Genomic DNA, 12,438 nt, shown 5'->3' with positions numbered 1-12,438 from the left:
ACAGCAGTAGTTGGCTGGGCAGGGGGGTTGGGAATATGGACTGGAAAGGCATATGAATAATCTCTCTAGAGTAACAGAAAAGATTTCTACCCTGTTGGGATTGGGGGTTATATGGATACATATAATTGTCAAATTACACACTTAATTTTTTTTTAATGTTTTATTTATTTCTAGGAGAGAGAGAGAGACAGCGTGGGCAGGGGAGGGTCAGACAGAGAGGGAGTCACAGACTCTGAAACAGGCTCCAGGCTCTGAGCTGGCAGTCAGCACATATCCCGACACGGGGCTCGAACCCACGAACTGCGAGATCATGACCTAAGTCGGACGCTTAACCGACTAAGCCACCCAGGCGCCCCTCAAATTACACACTTAAGATCAGTATGTTTCAATGTGATATAACTAAATCACATTATGAAAAGATTTCAAATACTAGAAAATAAAAATGAATACGATCAGTAAACTAGATATGTGATGAACATCTGTAGATGAAAAGTAGATTTGATCAATGAAGAAGAGAAAAACACAGCTCAAAGCATTTGCAGAAGGAAATGAATACAGAAGAGAAATCTCCAAAAGAGTCTCCAAACTCAGAGTCAACAAATGAGAAGAGAAGTGCTCTTGGGAGCATCATTAGTAAAGTTAGTTGAAGAACTGCACTCAGCACCCCAACCCATTTGAGCTCCTCTACCTCCCAGCTTACTTTGAACAGGCTTCAGTGACAGTGGCCTCTAGAATAAAACCACATGCTCCCCTAAACAAAGTGCATAACCCACTTCTGGAAACCTCAAAGATTTGATTTCTGCAGCTGGAGACTAAAATCAAGAGCCCTAATCACCCCAGAACTCCATGAGGATAAGAGAAAGAAAATGAGGGAAAGGAACTCAATGACTGATATTTTCTTCCAGGCCAGGCCTTAAGTATAACTCTCTCTCAAGTCAAAGTATTGGCACAGACTCCTAGCACCTGATCTGAAAACGTAAGATAGCCCCAGATGCCATACAAATTCCTGGAGGGAGGACCCCCCACCCACAAGGCCAGCCATACCTCTCCCCCACAGTCTTGGGAGATTGGCCACTGTAATTAAAACCCACACTCACCAACGGACAAACAGGGATTCTCAAACACAAATCAGAACAGGCAACCATAAGTCATCAAACGTTTGAGAACATTAAAGTTAGACACAGAATTCAAAAGCCAATATTCGATAAAATGAAACCTCATAGAGGAAACAAAAAACTTTCAGATGAAGAATAATTAAGATCCTCAAAGAGATCTAAAAAAAAATAAAAACAGATTGCTATTAAAATAGTTCAGGACATAAAATAAACTCAAAGGCAAAGATAAAAGAAATGTACTTAAAGGCACTGTGGTATCTTCAGATAAAAAATATAATCATTGGCTGTAGAATTATAAAGATCAATTTAAGTCATAAATATAATTATGTGAATCCTCACAGCAATGAAAACTGAGGGAACGGATTAGCCCAGCATATCAAGGACACAGCTAAGGCTTGAATATAATTGCAACAAAGAAAAAAATAATATATATACATATACAGAGAAAACATGTATACACACATATATATGACATACACGTATATATTGACAGCCTTTACAGATTTCACTTTTGAGTTGAAATTACTTGGGTGGTAATTTTTATTCATTGGCAGCAGATAGAAATCAAACTTGCAAATGGAATAGATTGGGCTCAATTGGAGCAAGAAGCTGGTTCACTATACCATTATCTACCTGCCTCATTGCTTCAGTATTAAAGTGTCCCAGCTGATTTTGTTCTATTTTATGAACGTTGAGTTCTAGCCAACCATTTTAATTGTGTGAGGACTTGTTCATAATTGGGACTAAGTAAGAATTTTCTACTATCAGTCTATATCTACCCCCATTACTGGGAAAACCCATTCATTTAAGCATATGCCTCATCATCATCTGCCTCTATTAAATGAAAATTAATTATTTTCCTACTGTTATTTTCCTACTTGTCCTGGCTACCAAGAAGCTCACAGTCAAACATGGTGCTCAACCATAAGAAATATTTCATTCCTTTTTTTTTGGCACATTTGGGCCCTCCTCTTTTCATTACTCTTCTTCTCCCTTCTAGTCTCTCCATAGTTTCTGGAAAACACTCAGGATATAAATAAATACAAAGAAAAGCTGGTGATAGGTAAACCCCATACACAATGTATACTTTTAACTAGAACATCCTTCTAATTCCAAATATTTTAAATAAAATATCAGTTCTGAACTGAAACACAAGCCTCACCACTGAAACACACTTTGTACTTACCTGCATTATTTTCTTCCGACATTACGGTGTGGCAAAGAGCAAGTAACCTAAGAAATTCATATACTTTGGAATCCCCCAGTTTAATGGATTCCATCAGACGGTGGTCGAAGAACTGAAATGTTCTATCTGCTTGGGGATTGACAGAGAAATCCACAGGCTCATTTTTCTGTAGGAGAACAAGAGAAAAAAACTATATACCTCCTTTCAACAATAATCTTTTAAAATTCAAAAACACTTCCTCTATATATTTTTAGTGCTTGTATGGTTTTTCAGCCTCAAACATCTGGTACTACAATGGCTTTCTGTTTCCTCATTACTGTTAAATATTATCTTCTCATTTCAGAGCCAAGCACTAAAGCAGCAAACCTTCCAAAAGCATAAGGAAAAAAATATCCAATGGCTATACAGGTCCTCAAACACTTACTGCAACTCCAAAATCAAAGAAGTCCTGAAAATGCTAAGTTTTTTTTCAAAATCTACTCAATGGCAAAATCTGACCTGACTTGAACTCCATTTTGGCAGCAAAATCTGACCTAGAATGGTATGTCTCTAATTATAGACTTTATTTAGTCCACTTAGGATGAATTAATATTTTCCAACACAAAAATATTAATGTATTTTATTATAGAGTGCTTTTGGAGATCTCTCTGGAGGCACTTGCATAATATAATGGTAGGGTTAAAATTGGGATCTTGAAGAGATATTTGCACTCACATGTTCATTGCAACATTATTTGCAGTAGCCAAGAGGTAATAAATATCCCTCAAAAAATGAAGAATAAAGAATATGTGGTATACACATACAATGGAATATTATACAGCCATAATCCTGTTTTTATGCACAACATGAGTGAAACTTGAGGGCAAAATGTGAAGTGAAATAAGTCCGTCACAAAAGAACAATTTCTGCATGATTCCACTTACATCAGGCACCAAAAAAACCGATGGAAACAGAAAGTAAAATGGTCGTTTCCAGGGGCTTAAGGTATGGGGAAATGGGGACTTGCTGTTGAAGGAGTACAGTTTCAGTCACCCAAGATGAAAAAGTTCTAGGGATCTGCCTTGCTGCATCATGAGTACTGTTAATCACAGCTGAGTATACACTTAAAAATGTGTTGAGTAAAAAAAAGAACATGATAAAAGACATAGAGTACAACAAAATAGTGGAAGATGATTCAATAGTAACTAATATCCCTGTTAATTCACTGATTTCCGGAAAGCACAGAACGTACTTCTAAAAGTTTATCACTCAAAACCCTAGCCCTGTGATAATGTTTTTACTAAAAACAGTTGATGGGGCAATACTTTTAATATATACTTTGTTTTGGAGACTATAGAATATTTTATATTCTTTCCAAGTATATGAGAAGACGCATACAGGACCTTCAGTTAGTTGTGTTTATCCCAGAATCATAGAGACTTATTTAATCATAGATTGTTTTGTTCATGTGATAAACTTTGAGAACAACTGCATTAGTGGAAAAAAATGATCAACTCACTAATAAGGAATAAAATACACACTGACCTTACACTTCCCTGAAACTCCCAGGGAAGAAACTGTGACTCAAAGAGATTAGAGTCAATCAAGCTGTCATTCAAGTATAAAGTTGGCACACATATTTGTTATAAACCCTTCTTGAGTCTAGAGGATGAACCTCATCCAAGTAAGAGATAACTGGAAAAACTATTAGTTGCGGACTTGTTAGGGGTGAGGACTTAATCCCTTTAACTAAGGGACGAAATTCAGAAGAAACAGAGAGATTAAGATACCAAAACAAAATGTATATATCGTGTACCTTGACTATGCAAGATAAAAAGACAGCTAAAAACTGGGAAGATTCAGATTTCCTCATTTTATTATTTGAAGGTCTGATGATATCATTTAACAATTCAAATCAACTAATAAAAATCTGTATATATTTGGGGCCTGGGTGACTCAGTCGGTTAAGCGTCCGACTTTGGCTCAGGTCATGATCTCATGGTTTGTGGGTTCGAGCCCCGTGTCGGGCTCTGTGCTGACAGCTAGCTCAGAGCCTGGAGCCTGTCTTCGGATTCTGTGTCTCCCTCTCTCTCTCTCAGAAATAAATAAAACATTAAAAAAAATTTTTAATTTTTAAAAAATCTGTATATATTTAAGATAAAGAAGTTTCTATAAAAATAGTAGAGACATATGAGGGAAAGAGACAGAAATATAATTTCATCATTGTTCATATTAGGAAATTAATAGATACTGACTAAAAAAAAGTATTAGGAGTATTATGTAAACTCCTGAAAGTATGCAGTAGAAAAACAATGAAACTCTTTCCTAAAGAATCCATATAAAGAACACAAAAGATATTGTTAGACACAAAGTACAACCTAAAATATTATAACTAAGACAGTATATGGCCCAATGTAGATGGGCCAAACTCCATTATTAAAAGATTGGAGTGGAAAACAAACTCCAATCCTAAGCTGTACACAAGAGACACACAGAAAGTGTTTCAAAAATACAGAAAATAAAAGGTGGGCAAATGCAAATGAAAACACACCAGAAGTCAAGACATTAATATCAAATAAGATTGAATTCAGGCCAAGAAGAACTTAGTGAGTCAAAGAAGACCAGGTTTGATGTTAAATTGTGTAATTCAATAAAAAAAAAAATGTAACCACTATATATCAATTTACCCCCAAGTAGCATCAACACTTCTAAAACAAAGATTTCTAGGGGCACCTGGGTGGCTCAGTCAGTTAGGCATTCGACTTCAGCTTAGGTCATGATCTCACAGTTCAACAGTTAGAGCCCTGAAGTCAGGCTCTGTACCAACTGCTCAGAGCCTGGAGCCTACTTTGGATTCTGTGTCTCCCTCTCTCTCTGCCCCTCCCCTCCTTACGCTCTGGGTCTCTCTCAAAAATAAAATAAACATTAAAAAAAAGATTTTGGGGTGCCTGGGTGGCTCAGTCGGTTAGGCGTCCGACTTTAATTCAGGTCATGATTTCACGGTTAGTGGGTTCGAGTCCCGCGTCAGGCTCTGTGCTGACAGCTAGCTCAGAGCCTGGAGCCTGTCTTCGGATTCTGTGTCTCCCCCTCTCTCTGACCCTCCCCTGTTCATGCTGTCTCTATCTCTCTCTCAAAAATAAATAAAATGTTAAAAAAATTAAAAAAGAAGATTTCAAGCTATGTAAAATATATAGAGAGAGATTTGCAAAATCTCTAATTAACCTCTTTCATGCTAACAGATAAAAGATAAATAATGACACAGAAGACATAAATAATGTAATTTCCAAAGTAGAACTGAATGACATACAGCTTGGTTTATACCTTGAAAACAGGATATACATATGCTTTCTTTTTAAGAAGCCTGGAACATTGACAATTGACTATATTGAGCCACAAAGACAACCCCAATAAATTTCAAAAAGCAGAAACAATATAAATCTATTCTTTTATTAAAAGTGCAATAAAGTTAGGGGGAAAAGCCTCTATCACTTGGGAATTTTAAAACTCTTCCTTAAAAACCTGTGTTTCAATGTGGAAATTCAAACTGATATGACAAAAATAGTTTAATAAACTACAGGTCAAATCTATGTGATAAAATTAAAGAAGTACTCAGAAAAATTAAGAACCATAAACATTCGTGCAAAAAAAGGAAAAAAATAAAATTAGTAACTTAAGCATCCAAGTATGAAGTTGGAAAAGGAACAAAAGAAACTTTAAGAATGAAGAAAGGCAGCATTAATAAAGATAAAAGCAGAGCAACGGATCAAAACACAGGAAAATACATCCAAATAATAAATAAAACCAAAAGCTGTACTCTTTGGGGCAGAAGGGGCAACTTTCTAACATAATCAAGATAGGAAAGGAAAAAGACAATCAAAAATGAGAAATTATTTTTAAAACTAGCCACAAAGGGGGTGCCTGCGTAGCTCAGTGGGTTACGTGTCCAACTATGGCTCAGGTCATGATCTCACAGTTCGTGGGTTCAGGCTCTGTGCTGACAGCTCGGAGGCTGGAGCCTGCTTCAGATTCTGTGTCTCCCTTTCTGCCCTTCCCCTGCTCACGCGCTGTCTCTCTCTCTCTTTCTCTCATAAAAAAACATTAAAAAAATAAAAAAGAAAAGAAAATAGCTACAAAGAAAAAATTAAAAGGAAGAGACTCTGCTCAACTTTAAGACACGGATCATTTTTATGTTACATAAACGGTCCCACAGAATACAAAACTAAGGAAAAATAAGAAAAATTATACTCTTTCTAAAGTAAATTTAACATTGATAGCAAAACAAACATTACTTCCCCCAAAACCCTGAGGACTGATGTGTGTTATACATCCACAGGCTCATATCTATATAAAGCATTAGCAAACAGAATCTAGAAACACTCTGAAAAAAAATAATTTGACATGACAAGGGATGTTTATTTACAGAAACCAAGGATGGATGATAATCCAGTAGAAAGATGGGTAAGGGGCGCCTGGCTGGCTCAGTTGGCTAAGCATCTGACCTCACCTCAGGTCATGATCTCAGGATTCGTGGGTTCAAGCCCCGTGTCAGGCCATGTGCTAAACCTGGAGCCTGCTTCAAATTCTGTGTCTCCACCCTCCTCTGCCCCCCTCCTCAAAAATAAACATTTAAAAAAATTCAAAAGAAATAAATTATAAATAAAGCATCTGACTTTGGCTCAGGTCATGATCTCACAGTTCATGGGTTCAAGCTCTGCATTGTGCTTTGCACTGACAGTTCAGAGCTTGGAGCTTGCTTTGGATTCTGTGTTTCCCTCTCTCTCTCTGCCTTTCCCCTGGCTTGTGTTCTCTCTCCCTCTAAAAAAAAAAAATGAACATTAAAAAAGAAGAAAAATGGGTAAAAATGAAATACAGTAAACTATTAAAACTATAAAAAAGATGTCCAGCCTCACCCATAAGACAAATTAAAACTGGAATCATTTTGATACATAATTTTATACTATTCTGCCAAATATCAAAAACTCTGACAAAACACTGTATTGGTAAGGGTGGGGGAGAGCACTCTTGTACATTGCCTGTGGCAGGGTAAACTGGCAAAAATGTTAAAGAAGACAATGGCAATATTTATCAATTATTAATGGACATACTTTGGATTTAGGAATTCCATTTCTAGAAATATAACTTGTTAGATAGCAAACAGTCCATGTAAAGTAACCTAAGTACACAATGCTTTTTCTGTTGCATTTTTTTACTAGCCAAATAACGGAAATATCCTGAATTTCCATTAGTGTCTCCTTACCATGAGTCATCGAACATCAGTATAACAGAATACTATTTAGCCATTAGAAAAGTATAAGCAAGCACTTTTTGTCTCTTTTGTAGAAAGATTTCAAATACATTGTTGAGAAAGAAAGTTAAGAACAGTATAGATAGTAAGCTGACATCTATATAAAAACTGGAGAAAAATACTTCTTTACATATAAATATCTCTAAAAGAATTAAAAAACAGAAAGAACACTGTGGTTGAGAGACCTCGATAGAAGGAATTTTGAACCCTATGAATCTATTTTTTAATATTATATATTAAATATTTCAACTGGTCATAGTGGAAATCAGCCCTCCAGGGACTCATCCTTTAACAAAAAAAGCATGTATAATTTGAAATTAAAAGAATGAAATTTATCACCTCCACACCTTAGTCATGTCTGTCTTCTGACCTATGTCATCATCAACTTCACCTGCCAAAACAAAAATTGAGAATTAAAAATAAATGAAATTGAAACCAGATTAAGGCATTTTGTTTTAAGAAATACACTTAACTTATTAAGGCACCATTACTAAATGGCATTGTGAATTCAAATGTCAACTTTTTAGGAATATTTTCAAACTGAAACCCTAGACGGGGTGATTAACCCAGAGAAATACTCTTATTTGCCCAAGATAGAACTAAAATATAATATGCATTAAAAACAAAATATAAAGCTCATAAATCATATTCTTCTGTAAATTTTATCATTTTGTTGTTACATTTTATCTACGATGTTTCCAAGAGGCAAATTATTGTTTTCTACTTTATCCTCACTATTGGGAGATCCAATATGATATCCTAAACAGACCAATTCTCATCAGTGCTTGAGTTTAGGGAGTCCATCTTTGTCTGTGTTGGTTTGGGCCAGATACATTTGTGTAACATCAAGGTCAAATTAGCATGTAAAAGTTAAACAAGGTCAGTGCCTCCTGCAGTAAAACATAGCCATCTATGTGCCAAATATTGAAAAAGAACTTTAGTATAAAGTCAATATATGCTTGTTATAGATATGTTGGAAAATACAAGATGTTTGCAGTAGAAAATAAAAATTACTAATAGTCCCACCCCCTAGAGATGACCAGTGTTTATAGAACTTTTTTCATGCTGATTATGTGTGTGTATACATATATTTCTCAGATTGTTCAAAAATATATGGTTCCTGCTGTTTCTAACCCAAGTGTCAGAATTTTCTCTGGTCATTAAAAGTTCTTTGTGAATCTAATTTTGAATGGCTGTATCATAGCTATGTTGTATAATTTATTTTAGCTTTCTCCTATTTGGAAGCTTTTAAGACTTTTCTAATTTTTGCCTGGCATTTGAAGATGTGTTGCTATTTGCCAAGACTTTATTTATTGTAATGATAATAAGGGTTCCTTGCATCAGTCCTGTGCCAGGCACTTGTCTTCATAACAAACTTGCAAGATGAAGATTTTCACTCCCATTCTATTGGTGAGGGAACTGAAGAACAGAAATCCACCTGACATTACTAAGCAGGGGCTAAAAATTCAGCATAGTGTGATTTTGAACCCAAGTCTCTCTCTTTTCATTACACAATGCTAGAACCATAAAAAGCCCTGATGAATTGTTATTTGCTGTTTATCTGGAACACAGGGTCTAAATCCAGACATGTTGTGACTACTGTGTGGGCAGAGTCCCAGAGCTAGTGAATGAACCTCACCGAGTTCCTGGAATTTAAATCTCAAACTCGCTGTGGTTATGTTCCAGTCAGTATGCCATAGGCAGTAACTCATAAATGATAAAGACAAAACAAAGCTGTGCCTCTGTGTAAAATGGTTCCTGCAAATAAGGCGTGCTTATAAAGATGGTAATGGAAGTGAGAAAAGTTAAAGAAGCTGAAAATAAAAGTTCTAAGCTAGAAAATAGAAGATTTAGATAAACCTGAATGGAATTCTAAGTTTTCCCAAGGTCTGGATCTAGGATATAAATAAGACCAACTTGTAGGAACACAAAAGAATGTGATTCTTAAACATTCTGTGAGTGTTTTAGTAAGAACGTATCTTAATGGTATCATAAATGCATTATAAATTATAATGGGATATAAATTAAGAGTCTAAAGCGGTTAGTTAATATTTCAGTCACTTTCCTGCATTTTATGAGGGAATTTACAAGCTATCATGGGGTCTGTAAATTTGAAGATTTGCTAAGATCTTGTGATACATATACTTCGTGAAAATCAAGGGCCTTCCCTAAAAATAGCCCTGAGACAAACATCTATACAAATAAATCTTGGTCTACATGTCTGATAATACCCCTAGAATCATTTCCTGGAAGTGATATTATCATTACGATGTTATTATCAATATGTATCATAGCAAAAGAATCCAAAAGGTCTTCCAAATTAAAAATATCTTCAATACTCTAAAATTTTCCCATTTAAACTACTCTTTGGGTTAAGCCACTACTCTTAGGAAGCCTCTGAAAATAATGCCAAAAGAAAATTTTCAGGGAAAGCTTCTATTTTACTAGTTATTATAGTAGTGATATGAGAAATGTATAATGTAACACAGGGCTTATGGAAGTCCAGGTTGGAAATCATCTGGCTTTCTCCCAGAAAAGGGGAAGGTGGGGCAGAGGAGAGGGGATTCAAAGGGTAGGGGTAGCTAAGGGAGGTCAACAGGCAGGACAGCATAAATATCAACTTCTTGTATTTCTTAATTTTGTTCAAGGTCAAATCTTACTTTAAAGTATCTAGCAATGTGTGAAGTTTCTTATCAGGAGACAAAGGGAAGTTTTCCCTCTTTTCCTTGGATTGTTCTTCGTGAGATTTCTGGACTGAAAAACTCAGTCACAGAGTCCAGTGAAATAAGATTAGATCCAGAGGCACCCAACAAAAGGCTTCTGCTGAGCCTCCCTACTTTCATCAGAGGAAACTGTGTCACTGGCCCAAATTACATACAAACAGAATGCCTGAAAATCCTAATACTGAGCAGATATCCTGCCAAAAGCATACAAATAGGAACGGGATATTGATGGAATAGTTTATCTGCCCACTCAAAAGTAGCCTTGCATAGTGTGAATTCTTAGGAATGAATTGTAAATTATCACCAACACAGGCCCTAACATCAACTCCAGAGCTGTAAAGAAGCAAATATGAAATACTCCTTTTACAGAGATCAGTCAAGTTACCAACAACTTGCCCTCTCTGGAATATCTGCATATTAAGCACCACAAAGCACAATCACACAGTTGGAGCACAGAAAAGAACCTCAGACAGAATCACATCTAACCCCCATCTCTACCCAAGAATGGTAACGAATCCAAAGTTTCATCTAAATTACTCAACATTCATTGAACAATTATTTAGTGACTATTATATGCCAAACACTATGTTAGATGCCGGTGGTGCCCATATATTAATGAGAAATCCAGTAATAAATGGTTTGGTTTTTAAAAATAGGGATCCTAATGTTTTTAAGGACTATTAACAACATTAGGGGCATCTGGGTGGATCAGCTGGTTAAGCATCTGTCAGCTTGGGTCATGATCTCACATCATGAGTTCAAGCCCTACATCAGGCTTTCGGCTGTCAGCACAGAGCCCACTTTAGATCTTCTGTCTCCTTCTGTCTCTGCCTCTCCCCTGCAAGCTCTCTCTCTCTCTCTCTCTCTCTCTCTCTCTTAAATATAAATAAACATTAAAAAAAAAAAACAATGTCAATAGGAAGAACTGTTTCGCTTACCATAGATTTTCCCATTAATGGAACATTTTTTAAAAGTCATGATGTTTTCAGTGAGGGTGCCTGTTTTGTCAGAGAAAATGTATTCAATCTGGCCCAGTTCCTCATTGAGAGTGGTCGTCCGAGCTTCAGCAGGTGTTGCTTTTCCAGAGTAATACATCTTCCGATCCCAGTTTATAAAATAACTGTGTCCCAGACGAATGACTTCCATACTTTCATCCATTAAAATGGAAAAAAAAAAAAAAGAAGAAATGTTCCATCAATTTCAGACCATACAAACCTTTGCCAAAATAAGAAGTCTGTCAAGGGGCACCTGGGTGGTTCAGTCAGTTAAGCAGCTGATTCTGGATTTCAGCTCAGGTCATGATCTCACAGTTCAGGGTTGAAGGCCCGCATGTGGCTCTGCACTGATAGCACAGAGCCTGCCTGGGATTCTCTCTACCTCTCTCTCTGCCCCTCCCCTGCTCACTCCCTCTTGCTCTCTCACAAATTAAGTAAATAAACTTTAAAAAATAAAAAAATGAAAAAAGAAGTCTGTCAAAGTCTCGAGAGTTTAGAAGAAAATGTGGATGCTTTGTCTCCAGGTCCTAGTGACCTTCAGAAGCATTTCAGCAGAGTCTGTTCATAAGATTTCCTAAGTCATTGCCTTGCAGCACCATGAAAATTTAGACTTTGCATAAATTCTTGGGGAATATTCCATTTATATTAAACAGGCCTAGTGGAGATTTCTTGTGTAGCCTATTAAGTTAGCATTTCTTGTAGATCTTTGGACAAACTATTATTGAAGATGTATATCTAGCCATCTGGGTGGCTCAGTTGGTTAAGCATCTGACTTCAGCTCAGGACATGATCTCACAGTTCATGGATTTGAGCCCCACAATGGACCTTTTACTGACAGCTCAGAGCCTGGAGCCTGCTTCAGATTCTGTGTCTCCCTCTCTCTCTGAAATGTATTCTCGAGGACATTTTTTCCAATATATTTTTCCAACATATTGTTTGATGTGGCTTCAATTTGCCAGAAAAGGTGGCAGTATCTCTGTAAAGCACTAAGCAAACCATAAACTGAGTAAATCTCAATTTTGTCATTGATGTTATATATTCCCATTTACTAGGAAAAGAGCATCATGTCATGCTCTAGAGGCAACTTATGACTTTCCAACTCTGTAAGTGAAATTTCTGTGACCAAAGGTATGTA

At 36.4% G+C, this 12,438-nt stretch overlaps 1 protein-coding gene across 3 annotated transcripts in view; it reads right to left on the bottom strand.

Annotated features, from left to right (window-relative positions):
- Positions 1–12,438, bottom strand: part of ATP8B4 (ATPase phospholipid transporting 8B4 (putative)) — a 232,666-nt gene that overhangs the window by 71,447 nt on the left and 148,781 nt on the right. For all 3 annotated transcript variants that reach the window (XM_077764430.1, XM_077764428.1, XM_077764429.1), the window contains exons 13-15: positions 11,247–11,455; positions 7,933–7,976; positions 2,302–2,467 (exon numbers count right to left, since the gene is read on the bottom strand). In XM_077764430.1, coding sequence (XP_077620556.1) covers positions 2,302–2,467; positions 7,933–7,976; positions 11,247–11,455 — 419 coding nt within the window. The remainder of the gene's footprint in view (positions 1–2,301; positions 2,468–7,932; positions 7,977–11,246; positions 11,456–12,438) is intronic.

This window comes from Crocuta crocuta, unplaced genomic scaffold (assembly GCF_008692635.1).
Source record: "Crocuta crocuta isolate KB4526 unplaced genomic scaffold, BGI_CrCroc_1.0 scaffold102, whole genome shotgun sequence".
Classification (NCBI taxonomy): domain Eukaryota; kingdom Metazoa; phylum Chordata; class Mammalia; order Carnivora; family Hyaenidae; genus Crocuta; species Crocuta crocuta.
The sequence above is the reverse complement of the archived record's forward strand: the minus strand, read 5'-3'. Positions and strand labels throughout refer to the sequence as shown.